The sequence below is a fragment of the Motacilla alba genome, chromosome 11, assembly GCF_015832195.1.
Source record: "Motacilla alba alba isolate MOTALB_02 chromosome 11, Motacilla_alba_V1.0_pri, whole genome shotgun sequence".
Taxonomy (NCBI): domain Eukaryota; kingdom Metazoa; phylum Chordata; class Aves; order Passeriformes; family Motacillidae; genus Motacilla; species Motacilla alba.
In genome coordinates, this window is record NC_052026.1 from 18,796,542 (window position 1) to 18,821,607 (window position 25,066).

The 25,066-nt window shown below is 64.3% G+C and overlaps 1 protein-coding gene across 2 annotated transcripts in view; it reads right to left on the reverse strand.

Annotated features, from left to right (window-relative positions):
- GSE1 (Gse1 coiled-coil protein) overlaps positions 1-25,066 on the reverse strand; it is a 99,228-nt gene that overhangs the window by 59,319 nt on the left and 14,843 nt on the right. For both annotated transcript variants that reach the window (XM_038147990.1, XM_038147989.1), the window contains exon 2: positions 4,800-4,962. In XM_038147990.1, the coding sequence (XP_038003918.1) occupies positions 4,800-4,962 (163 nt within the window). The remainder of the gene's footprint in view (positions 1-4,799; positions 4,963-25,066) is intronic.

Here is a 25,066-nt window from a genome sequence, read left to right on the forward strand (position 1 = left end):
ACCATCTCCTCGCTGCAGCTCCCTGCCCCGCAGCCAACACGCTCACCCCCCTGCGCCGGCCAGAACAGGCCCGTGTGTGCACACGGGGGACGTGCAGGCACACGCACCCCGCGTGCCCCCAGCCAGGGGTCACCGCGCTCAGCGCGCAGCGCTTCACACCCCGGGCTTGTGCAACGCTCACACTCGCGCACGCAGAGACACGCGTGTGCTCGCAGGCAGCCCCCCCTGCACAGAGACCCCCCCAGCCCTGCGAGACCCGCCGGCCTCGGCCGGCCAGCCCTGCCAGGTTACACCGGCGGGTTACACAAACGGGGCGCACACGCAGCCGGGCGCACGCTCGCCTCGCTCACACCCACAAACCACACGGGCTCACCCCGGTGCTCGCCGGCGCACGCGCGCCCTTGCAGGAAGAGGCGCTGGCTTCCCGCTGCCTTTTCCCTCCATTAACTCCCTCCCTGGATCTGGATCCTGCTCGTGGCCCAGCGGGCACCCACACGGCGCCCACAGCTCCGTGCCCTCAGCCACGGGAGGAGGATGGGGGTGAGGATGAAGAGAGAGGGGCACTCATCCCTGCTGCTCCGAGCGCTGGCAGCGGGCGCTCGCCCGGGGCTTGGGGACAGATGCCACCAATGGGGCACTTGATTGACAGATACCACCCGTTGGGGACTGGCACCCGTGTCACCGTGCAAAGCACACGCGGGCGCTAGCAGGGCACGGTGAGCCGGCAGCCCCGGGGCGAAGGGCACGGCAGGCAGCACAGGCAGGGCTGGAAGAGCCAGGACGGAGCAGGGCAATAAAGGCGGAGGCAGGCGAGACGCCGGGGCCGCGGCATCACCCCGGCACAGGGTGCGGTGCCTGGGATCCCCGCGTCCGGCTCAGTCAGCAACACGGTCCCTCCCCAGCTCCAGAGGTCCTGGGTGTCCAGAAATATTGGTGGGTAAACTGAGGCACGGCCCCACGCTACACCCTGTGTGCCTGCATCGAGAGATGAGCAGGCAGCGAGGCAAGGAGAAGGGACAAGGTCAGGGCCACCCCGTGCCCTGCCAGCCATGGGAAATGACCCCAAGGGTGTCTCTGGAATGTGGGTCATGGGGACTGAGCACCTCAGTTGGCACCAGACCCTGAGGCCACAGAACCCAGAGGGTCTCATCTCCCCACAAGATTCCCCGGCTGGATGCCCAACTCCAAAGCAACCTCCATTTTCCACACCATGGGGTCCCCCAAGGCCAGAGTGACCTCTGTCCACAACATCACAAGGCACCTGAAGCTCGGGGTGACCTCTGTCCCACCATGATGGGGTACCCCTCCACCAGGGTGACCTCCACTCCTCACACAGTAGGGGCCTCCAAGCCAAAGGCAACTTCCATCCTCCAGGCCACAGGGTCCCCCTGCCTCAGGGGGGGACGGTGACAACAGTGACCCCCAAAGCTCAGGGTGACCACCACCCTCTGTGTCATGGATCCCCCAAATCTGGGGTGACATCAGTCCGCACACAATGGGGTCCCCAAATTCCATCCCCCACATCACAGGGAACCCCAACCCCAGGACAACCGTGGGGTCTCTCAACCCCAGGGTGACCTTGGTCTCCCAAACCATGGGTTCCTCCAGACCCAGGGCGACCTCTGTTCCCCTCGCAACGGGGTTCCCCAAACTGGGGCGATCTCCATCCCCCATACCATGGGTTCCCCTAAACACAGGGCGACCTCTGCCCCTTACACCATGAGGTCCCCCAACCCCAGGGTGACCTCCATTCACCAAACAACCGTGCCCCCAAATCCCAGGCGACCTCCACCCCCTACAGCATGGGGTCCCCCGACCCCAGGGTGACCTCCACCCCCCACAGCACAGTCTCTCCCAGCGCCAGGGTGACCTCTGTCCCCCCCACCACAGGGTCCCCCGACCCCCGGGTGACCTCCATCCCCCACGCCAGCAGAGGGGCTGGGGAGGGATTGCGAGCGGCGGGATCACACCAGCCCCATCCCACCCCTCCAGCACAACTCCTCCCCGGGGGGGGGGGACCCCGCTGCCCCCTCCCCACGGCGCTGCCGGGGGGGGAATCACTCACCCGCGGGCCGCGCTGTCCAACGGGGGCTGCGCTCCTCCATGGGCAGCGCCGGGGGGAGCGGAGCGGAGCCGAGCCGAGCCGAGCCGTGCCGAGCCTTCCCCCGCCGCTTCCTGCTTCCCTCGGCGCCCGCCCGCCGCCCCGAGAGCCGCACGGCTGGAGCGTGACTCACCGGGGGCCGGGCCGGGCAGGGCAGGGCAGGGCGGCGGGGGCGGGGGCGGCGGGCACCGGGAGCGAGGCACGGGGCGCTCCGAAAACAGGGATGCTGGAAGTGGGGTGGAACCCACCCACCCGCCCGGACCACCGGGAATTCACCGGGAATGGGGGTCCCGTCCCCCCCCCCCCTTGCGGGGGGTCCCGCGTGGTCTCCGTCCCTCCGCAGCATGCCAAGAATTAGGGTGATGGGGATTCGATCCTGATCACGGCGCACAGGTGACCCCCCCCTCGAATGTAGAGATGGGGGGATGCCTGTGCCAGGCACTGATGGGGGCAAGGGGTTGGGGTGGCAGCCAGGCCTTTGACCCCCACCCCAAAACTGCTCCAAGACACCCTGGAGCTGTGGGGTGCCAGCGTGGCCCAGCACCCAGGGTGGCCCTGAGCCCAGACCCTGCAGAAATAAGGGGTGCTCCCAGGACAGCCCCCTTGGCACCCCCTGCACGAGGAGTGGGAGGGGGAACAGCACCGTCCCTCCCAGGTGGGGATGGTGGTGGTCACCCCTGTGCCATCCCACCACCACCTGGGCTTGGGGACACCGGTGACACGAGTGGGGTGGGGCTCAGCCCACTCGCACAGGAGGAAGTTGCCCATCATTCAGCGGCCACATCAGTCGGCTCCACGTGCCAGACAGGCTCGGCTGGCTCGGACAGGCCAGACCCCCACCTCCCTGGGCAGGAAGGAGGCTTCGGTGAGGAATCTCGTCCTGGCACTGCCAGCCATGAACTGGCATCTCTGCAGGAGGAGACACAGCCCATGACAGGGACACCCAGCCGTCCCCAAACTAACTGCCACACCACCACACACGCCACCCCCAAAATTCTTTCCCAGCTCACCCTCGCCTCTGCATCCCCTCCATCCTCCTCCTCTTCCTCCAGCAGGCCCCAGTGCCCGCCACGCCGGTGCTGCTGCCACGGTGCCGCTGCTGCCCGCCACCCCCCCACCCTCCTCGTGCTTCCCCCCCCCCCCCCAACTCCCTTTTCCCGTTCTATTTTAAATTTTTATTGCATTCTTTTTAAAGAATACAGAGGAACAAATGCCCTTATCAGCAATTCTCACAAGGTATAAAGAGCCGCTTTTATCTCCTGCCTTTACTAATCTAGAGCGAGCCAATGCCTGTTAATTTTTTAATTTTCCTGGTGAATGCATTTGTGGTTCCGTCAGCATCCATCCGGACACGCACGCAGGATCCCCTCGGCATCCCAGCCCAACCACCCTGGCATGGCAATGACACCGTGCTGGCAGAGCAGTGGCTCATGGTTTGGCAACCACAGAGGGATTTTGTGCACCGGGTAGTCCCGTGTGTCACATGAAGCTCAGCAGGACACCCCGGGATGTGTCACCACCCCCAAGATACGGAGGTGCTCCCACAGATGCCAGCCTGGCTCTGCCTGGCCACAGGGAGCACTGACATTGTGGGTCTCCATGCTCAGCACGGGGATAGATGCCATGCCAAGCCGTCCAGCTGTCATTGTCACCCTCTCTGGGCCGAGGTCCCCGCAGGGGCAAAGGGGGGGTCACCCCTGTGTCCCCCCCCGGAAGGGACGCAGCGCAGGCTGCCCGCACAGCAGGGCTGGGAGCGCAGCAGCCGGACGCGGCGCGCAGATGAGATGTGGCAGGCGTGTAACAAGCCATTAGTCACTGTCACCTTTGCCCGGCAGCCACTGGCAGGGTAATAAATCCCGGGCTGACTCCAGCGGGCCCGTTCCAGGCCACGGCTCCCAGCTTGCCTCCACGCCACTGCCGGCTGGGCTGTGAGCAGCCTGTAAATGCATCCCGGCCCCCCCGGGGGACACAGCGCCTTGCGGGGTCCCCAAACCGTGGCCAGATCCCTGCGGGGCTGATCGATGGGTGACACGGGCCACCGCATTCCCGAGAAGTATCCTTCTTAGGGAATGTGAGGGGTCACAAATCCCCGGCACCAAGCAGCCCCCTGGCCCTGCAGGCTGCCCCTCGGCTCTCCCTGCCTGCCCCAGCTTCCCGCCCGCTGCACCTTGCGGTTCCTGACTCTTCCCAGCCCAACGCCAGGAACCGGCATCGGCGGCTGTTACCGGATCAAAGGAGCCTGGCATGGCCCAGCACAACACGGCCCGGCGCGCCCGCCGGGAAGGGCTGGCAAACAAGCCGGTCCAGGGAGGCGGCAGGCGGGAAGCACGCGTGATACCTCTCCTAAAAATGCTGCTGCTCCTGACGGACAGGGCGGCCGAGTCCCTGGAGCCGCGGTCCATCCCAGCCCCGGGGGCCCCCCAGCTCCCCAGCACAGCCAGCCCAACACCGCGGCTCTCCCTGGCGCCCACGGCCTGACTCACGGCCCCGGGGACGGCGGGCAGGGACTGCGGTGCTGTCGGGGTCACCTTCCCAGCGGGGCTGCGGCTGTTGGATCCCAACCCCAAGCCTCTGGGCATGAGCCTTCACCAGGAGTCCCAAGCAGCACATTGGGCTGATGGTCACCCTACAGTGGGACGGGGGACATCCCTTGGGAATGGCAGCCTTGTACCCTCCCGTATCCCCCCGCATCACCTACTTGTGGCTCCAGCGTCCGCACCCTCCGCATCCAAAGGCGTCCGCTGGCCGATGTCCGGGACAGCGCTGCCCGTTCCCGGGCTCTCCCCGGCGCTGGCCGCTCGGTGCCGGGACTCACCGGCCGCAGGCTTGGTGGCGGCTGTCTCCAGGGAAGAAGAGGACGCCTGGAAGAGAAGCAGGACAGAGACTCAGCGCCGTTGCCTCTCCCGGTCGGAGCAGCGCCGGCACGGGTGGGGGGCACGGGGGGGTTCGGGGCGCACAGACACAAGATGCTTTTGTTTTCCTGCCGCCCGGTGCACGTGGCCAGCACGGGAGCCGCACGCCAGGCCAGCCGCGGGGCTACAGCTGGATCCGGCCGATGGCTCCCAGCGCAGCCAGACAAGAAAGGCTGCAGGGGGGGTGAGGACATGAATCAAAGCCGCGTCCCCTCGCCCGCCGGCGGCAGCTGGCCGGTTAGGCAGCTCCCGATTACTCAACCGGGCAGTGTTTACTCGAGATCAACAACCCCCCATCGCCTTCCCTGCCAGGCGGGCGAGGGAAACGTGCTGCTGGGATGGGGATGGCATTCCCGCTGTGCCTTGTTTGGGGACAGTCCCCCTGCTCGATGCCCGGGCGCTGCTGTGGGCCGGGGTTTGTTGTAGCTGTCACCCTCCTGCCCGGGCACACAGCTTGGGCTGTCACCGCTCCTGTTTAGCTTTAATAAAGCAACAGCCAGTGGCACAACGCTCACCCCAGTGCTGTTGTGCCACCCTGGGAAAGACACACGGACAGCCCAGCTTCACAGGATGCTGCGCCCACCCCGGGCACGGTGGGGCACAGGTGACCTCCCGCTGCCACAGGTGACATCCACAGGGGACCCCATGTGCCTGATTTGGGGACATTAGGACCATGTTGATCTTGTTTTGCTTGGCATTACTCCCATAAACACGGAGATGGATGGTCGGCGGATGCTTTGCTGGGGAGCCCTTAGACTCAATGAGCCACGCACACGAGCGGACATATAAATTTACCGTTTGCTTCCTGGAAAGGTTTAATTTATGGAATCCATATGGCAGCGCCGCACAACCGCGAGCGCTTGGCACATCCCGTGAGTCCTCGAGTGCCACCACGTCCCAGCCCCAACTGGCGGGGTGCCACCAGCTGCCCTGGCGATGGCAGGATGTTCTTCCCTTTCCTAGTGATTAACAGAAGGTGACTTTCGCAGCGGGCAGAGGACAAGCCCAGGGATCAGGCCCCATCCCTGACAGCTTGGTGTGGGATCCCTGGAGGTGGCAGGGATGTCTCGGGGGGGAGGCCGTGCCACTGCTCCTCCTCCCAGGACAATGCCACCGGCAGCAGCAGGCAGCAATCCCCTACCTGTGGGCATGGGAAAGGCTGGGGCGCACTTTGATACCCGGAGCAACTAATCATTAATTAGCATTAATCACTCCCCATCACGTGTCACAGCAGCATTGGGCAAGACGCAGCTGGGAAGTCGCAGACCAGGGTCTCAGTGGGTAAAGTGGATTTTGACAGCTAGGCCAAGGCTGGCACCCTCCTGCTGCCCAGGGAGCCCCCCAGACCCCAACCCACCCCCCAACCCACCCATCAGCCCCACAGCACCAGCAGCCCCCACCCCCTCTGTGTTCCTGCCAAGGGATGCTGAGATGCAAAGGCACCAGAGATGGGTCCCACCTGCCCAAGGGCAGCCGGGATCCCACCCCCCCTCACCACCCGTGTCCCCTGGGACCCCCAGGCTTTGCATGGAGCACCGGCCGCCTCCTTGCTTTAACTTCACCCGGCTCTATCTGTCAGCAAATCATCCCCGGTTACACAGATAAGGAATAATTGATGCAAAGGAGCCATCTGTTTGCGAACACGGAATATCTGCTCAATTAGGAGGAATCTGTCCACCCAGATAAAGCATGGCGGCAGCCCCTCGGAGCGGGGACCTTCCTCCCCTGCCACGTCCTCAAAGACTCACCCCCAATTAGAGGTGAGCAGGTTGATTTGGGTGCTAATTAGCTAAGCAGCACCCTGAGGTGCTTGGGAAGAGGCTGGGAGGGAAAGGTGCTCTGCCACCAAGCGCCGAAATTTGAGGGGAGAGCTGGCAGATCCCCCAAGTCCCATGGTGATGAAGCTCAGCTCCTCCTGGCTCTGGGAGATGCTTATCCCACATGTTCCCAGGGATGGAGAGAGGGGACCAGGATCTGTGCTTGCCAAATGGCACTGAGCTGAGGCTGGCCCGCTCGTGACACACAGATGGACGAGCCTGAAACAGCTCCCAGGACAGATCCACAACAGGGATCAGGGACAGAGGGCACAGCCTCAGGCACGTCCAGGTCAGGGGTAGGTGTGGAGTGAGGTGACAGCAATGTGACATCGTTATGCGATGTTATTAACAGGGGAAGAATGGAGCTGGCATGCAGGCCAGCTCCACAAGTGGCAAAAACACAGGAAAAAGGCTCCAACCAGAGCTGGCAGGGATGGCCCCATGGCACAACACTCCTCAAACCCCTCCTGGGTGGCACCTGACCCCATCTACCCCAGCAGGTTCTTGGTACGAAGGATGTGGAGAGCTTGAGTGGGGTCAAAACAGAGCTGGTGGCCTCCAGGGACAGGCATAGAGAGGCACTGCCAGACTCCACATCAGCCGTGTCACCTGTGCCCCACACCACCAGCAGGGTGCCCTCCCTGCCCCTGGCATGCTGCCCAGGGCAGGCAGCGTGGCAGTCTGCGGACAGAATGGCACCAAGGGCAGGGGGTGGCGTCCCCACTGTCCCCAGTGCGTCCCTCCCCGCCAAGGACACACTTCTTCTGCTCCCATCCCTGGGCTAAACACCTGCCACAGCTCCCAGCTCTGCCCCCAGCTTGGGGATGGCAGCAGTGGAGTGGGAAAGCAAAGGGCAGGAGGCCACGCCAGCACACTTCCTGTGCCTTCGGGACACCCAAAAACGTGGCTTCCCCATTCCTCCTCCCCTGCTGCTGGGACAGGCTGCAGCGTGCGCAGCGCCGATGCCACCCGCCCACGGAAACGCCGCCCACGGGAATGCCGCGGGCACGGCAGAGCCCCCACCGCGTCACCCCAGCCTCCACTCTCCCGGCTGGCAGCACCCCGGAAAACCCCTGCGGTGCCAGCAGCCGGGGCACCGGGGGTGGATGCAATCTTTGGCTCTTGGCTGGCATCACCCCGGCAAGGCGGCGGGCACGGAGCCTGGCGAGCACCGGCGCAGCTGCACCGGCTACGGGGTTTGGCACAGTGTCGACGCCAGCTCCCGTGAGTGAGCGAGGGACGAGGGGAGGAGGATCCTGCACGTCCCAGGGGGTGCAGAGAGCGCTGGCTGTAAGGCCTGGGGGACACAACCCCTCGCTGTCCCCCGGCTCCCCGCAGGCCTGGGAGGCGGCGCTCAGGACAAAAGGTGGTTTTGGAGTGTTGAGGGCTGCAGGAGCAGGCTCCCCCCAGTTCCCTTTGTCGCTGAGGCCCTCGAGCCCCCTGGCTCCTGCTGGGGCTTTATCACAGCACAGCCCCTGCCGTGTGTTCCCCCAGACGGTTCCAGCTGCTCTTCCCTCCAGGAAGCCTCTGCCCTTCTCATCCTTGTCCCAGCAGCCTGAAAACAGAGGTTTTTCCCACAAGGGCAGGCTGGGGTGCCCCTGGGGAGCTGAGGTGGCTGCTGGTGGCATGGCTTGGCCCTGATGGGTGCCCACGGGAGGGGTGGTGGCTGGGTCCACGCACCTCCACCGTATTTAAAGCTTCTCAGGCGTGTTTGCTGGCGGAAAGTTGGAACCTACAATTACAGCTGTGCTAACTCCTCATTAAAGAGGGGAAGGGGAAAAAAAAAAAAAAAAAAGGGAAAGAAACAAAAGGCTCCAGACTGAGACACGGCGCCGTTAACCCTTCCCAAGATGGGGATGTGGCCCCCCAAGGGAATTCATACGGCTAGAGGGAGAGGTCACAGCGGTGGCAGGTGACACAGCGCACCGAGGGTCTGCCCACGAGCACCACTGCCCACCCGGATCCCCGCTCCGCGTCCTGGCGCAGCGGCGGTGCCGGCTGTGCCGCGGCGCCCGCGTGGGCACGGCCGCGGCTGTGCCGGAGCCGTTTGTCACGGCAGGGCTGCGGTTCCCGCTCGCTCTCCAGCAGCGACACCGTGACGCCTGCTCCAGGAGCCCACACAATATGTTCGCACTCATCTCGCAGCTGCCCCCAGACAGCCCGAGGTGCCGCGCTCCTCGCCGGCGCGGGGGCCGGTGTGCGCCGGCAGAGCCGCGACGTGCCGCGGGCCCGGCACGGGTGGAAGGGGCTGAGACTGTGGTCAGGCTGGATGCCACAAGGGCAGACGAGGCTGGAAACACTACTGCCACGGGCAAGGGATGCACCAGTGGCCCCCCGTGCCCCAGCACGCTCACCCGGGCTGTGCCATGAGCCCTGGGAAAAGCAGACAGGGGGACAGGCCTGGCTGTGACCCCCGCATGCCACTGCAGCCACCCTGCACCACACGGAGCAGAAGCCGGTGCCACACATCCCCCCAGGACCCCAACCCCAGCGAGGGTCTGAGCCTGTGGCCGCCCCAGCACGACCACAGCCCCCCTCATGCCCCATCCCCGGGGAGCAGCAGGTCCCTGCGTCACTCTCCAGCCCCCCCCCCTCCCCACGGCGACACCACCTCAGCGCCGCGGCCGCAGTGGCTCTGACAGCAGCTAACGAGCTGCAGGCAGCAATTTGGGTTATATATAGCCCCAAAGTGACTGCATCTAATTGCTCCAGCGCACACCGGCCCCGCCGCGGGGTCCGGGCGCTGGGCTCAAGGGGACGGGATGAGCGGCACGCGCTCAGGCCCCTCCTCTGGCTGTCACCCCGTGTGACCCCCCGGGCACCCTGAGGCTGGCGGGGCACAACCATCACCCCATCCATGCCAGCCACGAGGAGCTGGGCCGTTCCTGGCAGCTTTGTGCCAGGCCATAAGCGGCTTTGGCTAAAGCCGCCGTCCCAGCCCGTCCCAGCCAGGGACCCTAAGGAGCTTTTGTCCCCTCTCATTACGGGGTTTCGGCCATGGGGCCGCGGGGCGCAGCACCCAGCACCCCCTCTCCTCAGCCTGTGGGCTCCGGCCAGCTGCTCCGGCAGCCCCGGGAGGGAGGCACGGCCGGAGGGAGGGAGTGCTCCCTTTGTGGCAGCCCCCATCCCCTCGCAGCAGCTGCCAGGCGAGGCGGCGGGCGCGCAGATGCGGCCGGGGGAGGGAGATGCTCTGTGTGTGTGTGTGTAGGGGGGTCCCCCGCAGCGGCTCCCCACGCTGGCGGGGCAAGCGGTGGCCCCCGCGTGCAGCCGCCGGCGGGGAGGGGGAGCTGGAGCCGAAATTGTTTGCCAGCTTCCTCGAGACGGCACAATGGAGGGCGCGCAGGCGGATCCGGGGTCAGGGGTGAGAGCAGCAATAAGTGGTTTATGCCTTTTGTGAAGAGGCTGAACTGACAGCTCGCTGGATTAACAAAGACGTCCTCTGTTCCCGGGCAGGTCATGTGGAAAGCGCTGCGCCGACCCCTGTCACTTCTTTTTTTTGCAAGAACAGACATTTGTTCGCCAGCGAACAGGGAGGTGATGGAGGGGGAGGCGGGGGGCACGCAGCCGCCCGCTCCCGGCTTTTCCTCGAGCTCCTCGGGGCTCTGGGCGTGGGGATCGACGGCTGCTCGCTGCTCCGACAGCCCTGGCCACGCCGTGTCGCCTCCCGTGCCTCAGTTTCTCCAGGCTGTGGGAAGAGCTGTGGCTGGTGGGGATGTCAGCACCTCCACCTCGTGCCCAGGCAGCGCCGTGTTCCACACTGCTCCACGTCCACACGAAATTCCCCCCGTGCTCATCCTTCCATCACCCCAGCAGCAGGCTGGCTGGGCAGGATGGGACCTGCTCGGTCCCTGTGCCACCGTGGGGACACTTCGAGCTCATGTTTGCCAGTCCCTGCCAGGCTGGGGAATATTCCCTTCAGCCTCCTTTCAAGGCAGGGAAACTGAGGCAGAGGAGGGTGTGAGCATCCCACCCATGCATGGACAGCAGGGATGGCAGCAGCCTGGTCCGGGCCCTGCAGGGAACAATCAGCGTTTTCAACTCCACAAGGATTTCCTCAAGGTTGTGCAGCACAGAGCCTTCGCTGTCATCATCAGACTCCAGAGCTAACAGCTGCAATGCTGCCATTCCACACGGCGACAAACTGCCCTGCCTGGGGCAGTCACTCCCTGGCCCCAGGTGTCCCTGCAGCTCCCACTTCCCTCTGTCACCACACCCCAGCCCTGGTGTAGGGTCCCTTGGAGACCACGGGGCCCAAAGCTGGGATGGGAGGGATGCAGCTTGGTGTCTGCCACCCAAAAAATAAAAAACCCCAGCCCCTGCTGCCCATGCCCATCTCAGGGACACCACAACCCAGCACAGCTCACCCACCTCCAGCTCCAGAGCTGCCGGGCAGTCTGTGACCAGTGTCCCCTCCCCGCCACCCTAAATACCTGCCATGGGAACCAGAGGCTGCCACAAGGGGCTTTTCACTCCGGAAAACCCCACCCACCCCACAGAGGCTCAAGTTTTTGGGACATTCCCACACGTGCCAATCCCTGCGTGCTCAGGGGTAAACTGAGGCAGGGAGCAGCCAGGTGGGTGCAGGGCTCTGCTGGGTGAGGGGACACATCTGGGGGTCCCCATCTCTCTTGGATGGGGGGAGGCACATCACAGCAATGCCAGCGAGGGCCACGCTCCAGCTGGGCGATCAGCTTGTGGCACGGTGGCATTAAGGCCCCAATCCGTGTCCCTGGATCCGCCGTGTCCCCCTTCTCCATCCCGCGGGCAGCTTAGCGCCCGTTCCCGGCTCCCTCCTGCCATCTAAAGACCGACTTACCGCCAGGTCCGGCGCTGCCTTAAGCCGCAGATTAACCGTGAACCATCTGCAAGGGGAAACTTTAATGCAGGATAATACCTGCCACACACACCCCGCCGTGTCACCGCGCGCCCCGCGCCAGGTGGGCGCACAGCCCCGCCGTGCCATTGAGTCCCTGAGCGGCCACGGGGCTCTTGAGGCTCTGCACATGATGTTCCCGGCCTCCTGGATGTCCCCATCGTCCTTGCTGTCCCCTCCTGGCACAGCCCTGGGAGCTGCACGCCCAGCCAGCCCCCACCTCACCAGCCCGTGTCCCCTCCCCAAAAGGAGCCACCCCATGCAGGGGACACCCAGGCGTGTGGGGGGGGGGGGTCCAGCCGATGCCCCACCTGGTTAATTACTTTAAGCGATTAAAGCCTCTTCATCAGAGCAGCAGATTAGACCCTGCAGCTGGGAGCTGTTTTCCCTCACAATCTCCTCCCCCAGGGGACAACAAGGGGGGTCCTGCACTGTCCCCATTTTTAGGAGTAAATCCCACCCCCCCCACGCCCAAAAAGGGGGTCCAGGTGTGCTCCCAGCCTGGCAAAGCCCCCAGGAATGCCCAGGCCAGCAGCATCAGCCGGGGTGCAGCGGGGACATGGGGTCACACAGGCTGTCCCTAGTGCTGGTGGGGACAAAGCTGGGCTGAGCATCACACAGCCAGGAATGACCTCTGTGGGGAGGAGGAACTCCTGGGGGGCAGTGAACCCCAAAGCTGGGTGGGGAAGGATGACACACCTCCTGCCAACTCAGCACCCCAGTGAATTACACGGGATCACAAGTCCCTGCTCAGGTCAGCAGGGAAAGGAGCCAGGGAGGTTTTCCACCACTCCTGACGGAGAATTTACAGCCAGGATCCACTACGGGCTCAGTAATTCAGGATGCTGGATCAGCACCTGCCCATCAGCACTGAAGGGATGGAGCTCGGGGGGCTCTGGAACCGATGGTGGCCCCCCAGGAGGGACACAGGGGGCACTGGGGGGACCCAGCAGTGCCTGACAGTGAAGGGGCCATCCCTGTGGCTGGGAACACTGGAGGAAAGCTGGCAGCCCAGCATCCCACCCCAGTCTGCTGCTCCAGGACCAGCTCCAGCCCGGGATCCCTCAGGTGTCACTTTGAGAATGCCCCAGGATGGACAGAACCCCAATATCCTGTTCACCTAAAGACAAAAATCTCTCTGGCCCTCCCTTCCCAGCCTGGATACTCCATCCCCAGGATGCTCGAGCCCTGGGATGCCCGAGCATCCGCCCAGCTGTGCCCGGGCAGCCCTCTGGCCTTGACGGCTGCCATCAATTTCCCGGGGTCGGGAAAGGCAGGGCGGGCTCCCCGGCAGATCCAGCCTCTGCTCCGTGGCTGATTACAGCCATTTCCCTGCCCGTGCCCCCTCCCCGCTGTCTGCCTCCTGCCTCCGTCTGCTGCCTGCTTTTATGAGGGCCATTTCCAAGAGGTCGCTGGAAATAGATTTTTATCACCTCGTGATAAATATCGTTTATGGTGACATTACTGCTCCGAGCAGCCGTGCAGGAGAGGGAGGAGAGGAAGGAGGATGCCCACTCCCAGGCCCAGCTCCACGGGGCACCGGCTGGGCCCCTCCTTGTGTCCCTGTCCCCATTCCAGGAGGTTCGGGCAGCGCTATCCGACACCATCCATCCATCCATCCATCCATCCATCCATCCATCCATCCGTCCATCCCTCCATCCAGGCGGCAGGAACAGAGGGAGCTGCATCATTAGCCCCGCGCGCCATTAAGCACTTAAAAAGCCATAGGAATAAGCCGCGCCATTAGCTGGCAAGCGAGCTGGGAGGGGAGGGATGCACCGCGGAACCAGGCACGGAGCAGGGAATGTCACCACCCCGAGGGCTCCCGTGCGCCCTGGAAGCGGGGACAGAACCGCCCCCTCCCCCACACAGCCCCAAGGTGGAAAGCCAGGGGCTTTCAGAGCTGACACATCGCTTCTGCAAGGGGTGACGCCACTGGGAGCCTCTCCAGAGGGACTTTTCGGCACGCTGGGAAGAACCAGCTCCTCGTTCATCCCCTCCTCTGCTTCAGGGACGGAGCTGGCACAGAAACCCGGGAGAAAAAGCCACGGCTGAGCTGAGAACTGCAAACTCGTGGCAGAGGTGGCCCCGCGTGTTGTAACCCTGCACGGAGGTGACCCGGCAGCACGGGGAGCAGGGTCCTGCCCCGGCCGAGCCTGCAGCGGGGACAGCTGCCAAGCCATGCCCACAGGCAGCTGCCTCTGGAAAAGGGCACGGCAGCGGGCAGGGGGCCAAGGCCAAGCTGCTCTCCGCGCCAGCCCTGCCACACACAGCGCCGGGCACCGGCCAGCCCCGGGGGGAAAAACAACTGCCCCGTCCACCAGCGCCAGGGTGAGGGGTGGGTGTCACCTGTGGGGACAGAGGCACAGTCCCCAGGGAGCCAGGGCTGGGCTGCAAAGCAGCAGCAAAACTGCACACCCAGCAAAGAGCAACCCTTGCCTGCAGGCAGAGCGCGGCACTGCCAGCCCGTGCCAAGAATCCTGTTTGCTCTCCCCAGCCCTGGCGCTGGGTGCCTTGGGCAAGCCGCCGCCTGCCCCACTGCCTCAGTTTCCCTGGCTGGCAGGGGGTGGGCTGCCATGGGGGACCCCAACCTCGTGTTGTGGCTCCCTGTGACACGCAGTGTGAAGTGGCCATGACACAGAGCTCGGGTGGCTTCCTTGGGAAAGGACCCCTGGTGTGGGGCTGGGACGTTGTATGGGGACAAGCATGGCCAGATGGCAGCACCTGGCACGGTGGCATTGCCCCTCCTCAGCTCCCCACAGCTGGTGGGCAGAAAACAACATCAAAAAGGGCCAGTCTGGTCACCCTGATGTGGGGACAGCCAGCCCCACATGCAAGGACGAGGAGTGCTGCTGGTGTCCACTCTGTTTCCCTCTCTGCTGCCAGGACAGGTGCCTTGGCCATGCAGTGCCACCCCCATGCCATCACCCACGCCAGCAGCTGGCACTGTCCCCTGCTGCCACATCCCACCTTCAGGACATGGGTTCCCCAAGCCACTGCATCCCCTTGGGGACGAGGAGTCCCTTGTCCAACAGAGACCCCGCAATGCCGGGCAGCAGGGTGCCTGCAGAGCCAGCTGCCTCCTGCGCCCGTGAAAGGAGATTTCTTCACCTGGCGAGTGGCTCGCTGACCCCAGCTCCAGCTCCTGCCACCGCCTCGTGGCTCCTGGCACGCAGGAGCCAGCACGCCCTGGCAGGGCCACCTGGCTGGCGGTGGCGGTGACCTTACCCCGCTGCCAGAGCGCTCCAAGCCCGGCTCCTGGCCCAGCACGCGGCTCCTCCAGCCAAGGCGGGCTGCTGGCTTGGCACCCACCCTCCCGTGGTGTAGTCAGCCACCCTCCTCACCCTGGGCAGGCAGGGAGCATGCAGCAGCAGCAGCTGCGGGGGGTGCGGACAGACGGACAGACAGACAGCACGAGCACAGCCCCCTGAGTGCCACCCCGAGCTCTGGGGTGGGGGTTTGGGCATGCCCTGCCCACAGCGGGACTGGCAAAGCCCAGGGGGCCGCCCCACAGGCCAGCAGCACCTCTCACTGGGGGACAAATGCCAGCTGAGCACCCAGCAGAGCAGCAGGGGGTGTCCCCCGGCACCCACAGACGGAGCCCCCATGCTGCCCCGAACCCTTTGCCTGCTGCCCCCCAGGAGCCTGACCTGAACACCCCAAGGGTGGGCACATCTCCTGCAGCCCCCGGGTTGGGGTGCACCCCCGTGCACCCCATTAGAGCTGTGCACGGGCCTGCTGGGGTGCAGGAAAACCATTTTGCTACTTTTTTTTTTTTTAATAAAACCACAGGAAAAAAAAAACGGGAAGTGCAGAAGGCGCCTGGCAGCAGCAGCACACAAAGTTTGCAGCAAGTTCCACAAAGCCCCCCAACAAGTACCCGCCACGGGTCAGGGGGCCACAGGGGTCCCCCCACAGCCACCCCAAACACACCCAGCAAAATTGGGGGGGACACACAACAAGTCGGGGGGGGTACGGGGTTTATCCCCCCCAGCAATCCCCATGGGGTGCCCACCGCAAGGCTGGGCAGGGGTGGGAGGGGGGCTACAGCAAGGGGGGTACAGGGTGGGTACAGGGAGGTGAGGGGGCACAGGCAGTGCGTAGGGGGGCACAGAGGGGTGGGGGGATACAGGAGGGGACATTTAGGATGGGGATGGAGGGGTACAGGTGTGAGGGGGGTACAGGCAGAGAGGAGGGAGGTGCACACCGGGGGTACTGGGATGGGGTGGGATGGGATGGGATGGGATGGGATGGGATGGGATGGAGGTGTGTGGGGGGCACAGGTAAGGCAGGGGGACGATCCGAGGGGGAGGCACAGGCAGCTTCCTGCCCTGCACGTACCTGCGGTGCGGGGCGCGGTGCGGGCAGCGCGGTGACCCCGGCGGCGGCAGCGGGAGGAGGCAGCGCCGCGCACACGCACACGCGCGATCACATCCCCGAGCCGGCGGCGAGAGGCGGGGGACACGCACACACACACACACACACAGACAGACACACAGACACACACACACACACGCTCTGATGGGGGGGTGGGCTGCGGTGAGCTGGGGCGGGGGGGGGGGGGGGGTCAGGCAAATTAATAAGCGAGAAAAAGGCACTTACCCCCTCGGCGGGGCTCGCCACCGTGCCGCGGGGGTGGCTGGAGGGTGGCGCTGCGAGGGGAGGGGGGGATCAAAGGCTGGGGAGGTGGGGTGGGGGTGGGGGGGGGTCTCGCCAGCCCCCGCTGCCTGCCACAACAAAGAGCCAGACACAACAAAAGCAGCATATGGCCAGAGCCGCGCGGGGCTGTAAATTAAACATAAAGGGAAGATTAGATAATTAATGAGCGCTCCCGGGCCGGCCCCGGGGGAAGGGGAAGGGGAAGGGGGGGGCTGCCTGCTGCGGGGAGCCCCGAGCCCCCCGCCCAGCCCTGGAGGGGAGGGGGCCGGGGGGCACCTGTTGGGAGGGAGGGAGGGAGGATGGGCAGCGGCCGGGCCGGCCTCGCCAGCTGCTCCGGGGCGCAGCCTAAGAGGATTAGCGGGGGCATCCCGCCCCCGGCAAAAGGGCTCGAAGATGCAGGGCTGGGGGTGGGGGTCCCTCGAACCCCCCCACGTGCGGTGTCGCCTCTGCCCCAGCCTCGGGCAGCATCCCCGGGAGGATGGGGAGGGGTTGGGCTCCAATCCCGCATCCCTGCATCCCTCCCTGAGCAGCATCCCGGGGGGAGGGCGGTGGGCTCGCACCCTGCATTCCTCTGCCTCAAAGACCCTCGAACACGCAGGGATTCACGCACAGCTCAGTGTGCTCCTCCTGCCCGTGCTCCCACTCCCACGCAGGGAAGCCCTTTGGAATGCCCCAAATCCACCCTGCTAGGCAGGAGGGGAAACTGAGGCAGAGCGGGGTATTAGTGAGGCAGAAGAGGGAAAAACAGGCAGGGGGGGAAACCGAGGCAGAATGGGGTATTAGTGAGGAAGAAGAGGGAAAAACAGGCAGGAGGAGAGAAACTGAGGCAGGAGGGGGGACACTGAGGCAGAGGGACACTGAGGAAAGAGAGAGGAAACTGAGGCAGGAGAGGGTGAGTCCATGCTGGTGGCTCAGACCTGCGGGAGGGCAAATGGGGGCTGTCCCCAGGCTGTCCCCTGGGCCATCAGCAGCGGTGCTGGCTGTCCCCGCAGGCGGGAGGAGGGGGTGCCCCGGGAAGGGGGTGCCAGAACGAGCGTCAGGCTCGCCCGGCCAGGGGAAGGAGTTAATCCCATTATTGGCAGGCTCACAGATGGCGGCTGCACTATTCTCCTGCTTAGCAGATTGAACAGATCAGGCAGGAGGGAGGGAAGGAGGTGGGGGGATGTCCCCCCCAAACACCCACAGAACAGGGGCGTGAGGGGCTGTGAACACCCCCCTCCACCCCCCGAGCACCCAGGGGTGCTGCCCTGCTCCCCACTGCACCCCTTGCCAACATAAATCCACCCGCTCTGCCCTGGACGAGGGGTGGCTGACACAGCAGGGGACTTGGGGACACCCCTGCTGTCCCCAGGCCAAACCTGCCACCCCCAGATTCTCCGGGAGGTCAAGGGCCAGGTCCTGTTTCCCTGGCTCGGGGAGACTGAAGCAGCTGCTCCCGGGCATCAGCAGCCAGGGCTGGAGCCCGGGATTAGGGAGTGTGGGAAAGGGCTGGCAGGAAGCCAGGGACACAGAGGCTGGAACGTCCTGAGCAGGGAGGACAGCCCAAAAGGGATGGAGGGATGGAGGGACGGATAGAGGGAAGGATGAAGGGATGACAGGAGGGATGAGGGAAGGAGGCAGGGAGGGAAGAACAGAAGCCAACAGCTCCTCACCCCCACCACACCAGCGTGCGCCTCCATCCTGCCACCAGCTCAGGGCGTGATGGCCCTGCCAGGGCTCAGCGACCTCCACCCCGCAGCTATTCCGCCCCACAGCCCCCTGGAGACCCCACAGAACCCCGGATGGCAGGTCCTGGTGGCTGCCAGCCCAGTCCCAGTGGGCAGGATGGGGCCACCTCCAAAGCAAAGCTGCCCACTTGCCTTCTGGAGAACAGTTGGAGAACACTGTGCCTTTCATTCTGCGGGGTGAACAGCTGTGCCCAGCCTGGCACCCCACTAAAAACCCCCCTGGCCACCCACATCAGCCCCCCACATCCCCCTCACCCTCCCTGGAGGGCACCCCCAGCATGGATGTGAGACATCCCCTGGCAGCTGAGCCACCATTCCAGGGTTGCCAAGGCAATGGGAGGGTGGGAATCTGGGTGGGAAAGGTTGGGAATGCAATCCCGCAGGGCTGGGGGCCTCTCCAGCACGCCAGTATGCAGTGGGAGATGGGCTGGGGGGCTGGCACCCCCCAGCTTCCAGCCCAGGCAGGGAATTGGGATGTAGCCACTGCCTGGCCCCACTGCTCAGCATTGGTGCCCCCATGCCAGGCCCACCCTCCCCTTTGCGGGGGTCTCTGCAGGTTTGGGGGTGCAGGAACATGAGCGATGGAGTGAGCACGGCCCCAGCATCCCAAAACAGCTCAGCTGAGGGAATCCTGGCCAGAGACTGACCCCCAGCAGGAGGGGACAACCCCAGAGCCCTGGGGACTCCTGGGGCTACCGGGGGAAGTGGGACAGCCCTGGTGGCTCCCTGTCCACACTACAGCACAGGATGGAGCCCAGGGCAAGACCCCATAGGGGCGGGAGGGTGGGCAGGCTGCTCCTCAGCCCTTCGTGCCTCAGCTTCCCCAGCCGTGCCTCAGTTTCCCCTGGCGTTCCGGCCTCATGGCTGCAGGCGGGATCACCAGGGGCAGTTTCAGCAGGGCCTGCCCAGCCCCACGGCTCACCCAGCCCACTGGGAGCACGGTGACACTGCTGCTTCCAAACCTGCCCTTCCAGGAGCACAGCTCCCCGGACCCACCCCCGCCACGGGCACAGGGCAGAGGGTGCTCGGTGGCCGCACGGCGAGCATCCCTGTCACTGCCATTCCTTGCTGCAGGCGCCAGCCAGCTCAGGAACACGTTCGTGCCTCAAGAGCCAGGTCAAAGCCCTGGTAAAATCACTCTGGGACATGCCCAGCTCCTGCCTCCACCCCTCGCCAGCACAGGGCTCCCCAAACCTCAGAATTCCCTTCTGGGAGCTCAGCCCAACCCCGCTGCTCCCACAAACATCCCGCTGCCAGCTCGGGGGATGTGGCACAGGGGTGCTCCCAGCTTGGCTCTGCTTGTAGCCAGGGAGAGGAAACGGGCAGCTCAGGGTGAGGGTGGACACTGGCACAGGGCTGGTGGCACATGGGGACAATGGGCCCCGAGCAGAGATTCAACACCAGCAAACCCCCACAGCTTTTGCTGGGGATGCTCAGCCATCCCCAGTCTTTTTTTTGGGGGGGGATCCCCCCCATTCCTAGCCGGCAGTTCCCACCCACGGGAGATGTGAGGATCCATCAGCTGGGAGCAGACAGGCTGAGGCTGGGAGCTGCCTCCCGTGCCAGCCCAGCCAGGCTCCCGGGGGACTAATACCGGCATGTAAATATTAGATACTTCTGTCTCCTCTGAGGCCAATTACACAAATCGTGGCAGCTCCCGCAGGACTCTCTGCTCCTACTTACTGTATCATCATTAACAGCTTATTAGAGAACAGCTGCTCCGAGAGGGGGAAACAAAAAAAAGGAGAAGCCAGCAGGAGAGGCGGGAAGGAGACAGGCACGTAGGAGGATGAGCAAGTGTGACCTCCACCCTGCCCCAGCGCCCAGGGACACCAGGAACGTCGTCCCCACGGTGGCACCGGCGTGCTCGGCCCTCTCTGCAAACCCAGTCCAAAAATCCTGGTGGGATTGGCTGTGGGATTCCCAGAAGGCGCTGGGAAGGGGACAGAGGGATGGGCCCGGCTGGTGTTGGGCGGGGGACAGGAGTGAGGTGGCTCCGGGGAAAGCAGGAGTTGGAGTGAAGTCACCAAAGCAGCCTGGCACCCCTCAGCCAGGGGCATTTTGGGGCTGGGAGGTCCCTTCATGCCCAGAGGAAGGATATTCCTCAGCCTTTGGGCGCCGGGATGGGAGGACAGGAGGTTTAGGATCAGCTCCCCAGCACCAGCCAGCCTCCCTGAGGGGGACACACACTCCCTAAACCAGCAGCATCATTAAAAGTGCGGCTAATTGGGAGCCAGACGCTCCTTGTGCTCCTCCCGGTCCCCCAGGGGTGACAGCAGCCAGGCTGGGACGGCAGGGGGGATTTTTGGGGTGCCACAACTCTGCGCCCTTCCCACTCCCTCCGAGTGCAATCGGGCACCACCAGTCCCAGCCCTGCCATCCATCCTTGTCCCCTGCGGCCACCAAGGCCAGCCCGGGTCCCCAGCGGGGTGGCCGCGGGTGCCTCCGGGGTCGCGGCAGGGTGGCGGCGGGCAGGTGGCCGGGACAGGTGGCCCTGCCGGGAGCCGTGTCCCCGGGAGGATGTCACGACATGCTTCTGGTGCGCTCTAGCGTCAGGCGGCATTAATGCATTGCTGGCAGCAGGCACGAGCTGCACAGCTGGACACGGGTGTGGGGACAGACACCTGGACACGGCGACGGACACCTGGACACGCACGTGGGGAGGGACACGGCACAGCCACCACACCCCCCTGCGCAGGGGACACGGCCACCAGCTGCACCTCAGCCCACCCCGGGTGGCTCTGCTGGGCCAGTGTCCCACTCTGGGGGGGCTGGGGGGCAGATGTCCCATGCTGGGGGGGACAAACCACCCCAGGCAGGGGCAGATGCTGTGGGAGGGGAGGGGGAGCGGGGCTCCCCAGGGCTTTCGGGGGCCGGGGAGGCAGCAGCTTCCCGTCTGATTGCTAATTATCCTCGTTATTCCGTGTCAGACACTTTATGAAGCACCGGAGTGATTTGCTCTTTCCCTGTAATTAGGCACGTCGCAATTACCATCTCATTCAAGTTCAAGCTCCGCGTCCTCGCGACCTTCCCGGCCCCAACGCCGTGTCCCTGCTTGTCTCTCCAGGGCCCCCTGATGTCACCTCTGCCCCGTGTCTGCTTCCCCAGAGAGGAGAGGGGCACCGAGGGGCTGGCGGAGGACAAGGCACGCAGCCACCCCCCCGAAAATCCACCCAGCTAAGTGGGACACCAAAAGCCAGCTTGGGGGCACCCTCCAGGAGGGTGACAGTCCCCAAAACAACGCTCCTGAGCATCCCCGAGCGCTTGGGATTTTGGGGTGAGGGCTGACAGTCCCCAAAACAACGCTCCTGAGCATCCCCGAGCCCTTGGGATTTTGGGGTGAGGGCTGACAGTCCCCAAAACAACGCTCCTGAGCATCCCAGAGCCCTTGGGATTTTGGGCTGAGGGCTGACCCCCAGCACACAGCCAGGCCCTGCCCACACCCAGCTGCCAGCCAGCTGCCACTCTGTCCCCTGTAGTGTCATTCCAGATTGCACAGGACATATTTAACACATCCATGTCACACCCTCGGTTCCCATTCCCACAGGGACAACAGCACAGAAACATCAATTAAAAAAACCTGCAAGGCTTTTTTTGGAGGGAAAGGATGGAATACAGAGAGCGGGAGGCTGCGTGATTGATCAGCAGCTCTCGTGCCTTCCCAGCGTGGCACTGGGATTCCCTCTGCCCTCCCGGCTCCTGGCATTTGCCCCAGGAAGAGCCACATCTCCTCCTGGAGCACCCCAAAACTGCCGCCAGCGCCGCAGCCCTGGAAGAAGGATGCCCCCCCCCTCTCCTCCCAGCAGCTAATTAATCCTTCTGCTCAGGCAGAGCTCATTAGTGCTGGTGCAGCGTGGGGCTGCTCCGGCCGCCCGGCACAGCCGCCCTTCCCAGCAGGCAGCAAGGTCAGTGCCAGGGGCCAGCGGGCACCGGCCACGCTCGCTCTGCTTCCCGGCCCCCTCCGTGGCCCTTCCTGCAGGCTGGGGGTGTTTTTCCAAGCTTACAGCATAGGGAAGAAGAAAAAGAAAAAAAAAGAAAAACAAGAAAAAGGGGGAAAAAGAAAAAAGAGGGGTGAGGAGGTGGAGAAAAGCCTCCCCCCACCCCGAGCGTGAGCGGCAGGGAGCGGCGGCCAAGGAAAGCAGAGGAGTCAGCCAAGAGCCTCTCTCCGTGGCGGCAGGGCGCGAGTGGGCCGCCCTGCAAATGTTTTGAGTTTCCAAAACAGAAGGGAGAAGCCAAGAGCTGCCGAGTTCCCCCACGGGCCAAGAAGGACAAAGGGCATCCCTGTGTGGTGGAGGGAGGGGAGGGCGGGCGCCCAGCACCCCCCGGGGATGTGCCAGCTCGGGGGATGTGGCACTGGGGTGCTCCCAGCTTGGCTCTGGTTGCAGCCAGGGAGAGGAAATGGGCAGCTCTGGGTGGGGGTGGACACTGGCACAGGGATGTGCACCCACAGGGACTGCCCTGAGCAAGCCTGGGGTGACCCAACACCAGCAAAAAGCTCCCGGCTACCTGTCCTGGCACGGCAGGAGCCTCCCAGCTCCCATCCTCCTGGGAACCCCCCGCTTTAAGAGCCAAATGTGCTGGAAAAGCCCCGAAGCCAGCATGCTAGAGGCTCTCCTAGCTGCAGGAGACGCTGACACCAATCCAGAAGGAAATCCCAGTGCCCACCCCGGCTGCTGGCAGGGATGTGAGGATGCTGCATGGGTGGTCCAGCCCCTCTGAGTGATCCCATCCCGCAGGGTGACGCCGAGCCCCAAAAAGCAGAGCCTGCCCCATAAGGAAGCTGGGAGATGGGGCAGCATCCATGGGAATGCCAACAGCACGGGCCCCACGCTGCTGGGGGACCCCACACCCCCTCCTTCCCCTGCAGATTATAACCTCACACAGATTATAACCTCAAATTATTAATCCCCGACAAATCCAAACCCCATCTGCCTAATCCTGCCCCCCCAGCACAAACCCCCTCCCAGGGGCACGGGGGGAGCGGGGCTGCCTGGATGCCAGCCCTGCTACTGGGAGGGGTGGCAGAAGCCACGGGGGGAGCCCCCCCGGCCACGCTGGGAGCAGGCAGGGAGACAATATCGGGCCTATGCGGCCCCCTCGCCGCCAGATGTGTGTTAATAAGGCAGCTGCCCCCTAAGCTAATAAGGTCACTTACTGGCTCCAGCAAGACGAGAAAACAAGCAGGGGCTTGGCTGCGGTACAGCCTGACTTGGCACTCGCCGCACGCCGGCTTCCTGAATTCTTGCCGCTTCCAGAGCAGCGCGACGGGGTGGAAAAAGCAGAGAGAAACCTCCCTCGCCCCCCCAAAAAGCACCCCCGCGGCCCACCCGCCTCCAGCATCCCCCCGGTGCCCCGGTGCTGCCGCCCGTGCCCGGCTGTAAACCCACGGCGGGGTTTATTCCTTAGGGAAAGCCTCGTGGAAAGGCTGGGAGAGGAGGGGGGGATTCCTGCAGACTTTCCCAGCAGCACCCCCCAGCCCCGGCCCCGCTCCCTCCCTCGCCTGCCCCCGATCATGGCGCCTACAACTCCCTTTGTTTTAATATTCTAAAGCGAGCCAGATGCCGGCTTTAATCCCCTCAGCTGGGGAGGATTTGCAAACACATTCGGAGGCAGAGGCGGCCCCGGCCCCAGCGGCAGCCCCACGGCGGCACTGCGCCCCATCTGCCGCCTCGGCCGGGGCATCCCGGCCCCTAATTGCCTTCTCATGTCGGGATTAGGAGCTGACAAGGTGTGCGACACGGGGGACACCAGCATCCCCTGCCACTTGCGGCTGGGGCGAGCCCTTTGGTTAGCTTTGAGTTTGGGGGGTCGGCCCTGGTGACGCCGGTGACATCCCCGGTGCCAGCGGGGTGGGAGTGGCGTGGATGGGTCCTGCAGGGTGCTGGGTGCTCAGGACAGGGGCAGAGGTTGGGCTGCAGCTCTGCTGAAGGTGGGATGATGGATGGTGCGTCTGTCCCAGCGGCGCAGTCTCAGCTGCCAGACCAGCGCTGGCTCTCCCACCCCTCGTGGACATTGGGATGTTTTGGGGGAAGCTCTGGGGGTCCTTCAGATTCCCATCCTGACCTCCAGCACCACCAGCTCCTGCTCTGCTGCTGCCTCCCTCCCCTGGGGCTCAGCAAACGAGGCTGACATTAACCAAGGACAGCAGCAGCAGCGAGAGGGATCAGATCCCACAGGAGCAGCTCCAGGTGTGCATCCCATTTGCCCGGCAGCATCCACGCCATCCTCTGCACCACAGCCCTGCTGTCCCAGACCCTCCCCACGGTCAGCAGGGGGAAATGGCCTCTCCTAACTGGGGGGGAGGCAGCAGCAGAGCCCCGGGAGCTGTAGGGTGATGGGAATGTGATGCTGGAGCGATGTCCCAACCGCACAACATCCCAAACAGGGAAACGGCTGCCACACGAGATGCCCCACAAACCCCCTCCTCACCCAAGGGTCAGCTCACAGCGCACCCTCACAGCTTCCTAAATGCTGGGGGTTCCTTCCAGACCCTCAGTCCAGGCTGGACTTTGTGGGGGACCCCAAACAGCTCACAGCTCTGCAGGGACCCCTCCAAGGATCTCCACATCCTCCCCTGCCCATCCCAGTGCTGCCTGTGCCCACTGGAGGTTCCTGCTCCAGCTTCCCCAAGGAAACACCTCCAGGGACACAGAATCTTCCTGAGCTATCCCAGACCCCATGTTCACACTGCAAAAGCAGCAGGGCTTTTTTTGAGGGTGTTTTTTTGGTTTTTTTTTTTCGGTGTGTTGTTTTTTTTAAGACCAGGATCTCCTCCACAGCACTTAGCAGCCAGGAGCTCCGAGGGAGCAGAGCTCAGTGCTTTAGAACGACGCCTCATTTGCCAAGAAATAATCCCAAGGAGAAAAAAAAAAAACAAAACAAAAAACCACCAACTCAAAAAACACCCAAAAAACCCAGACTCAGAAGATAATTAACTCCACAAAGCAGCGACCCTGAGTAGCTCTAATCTTTGCTCT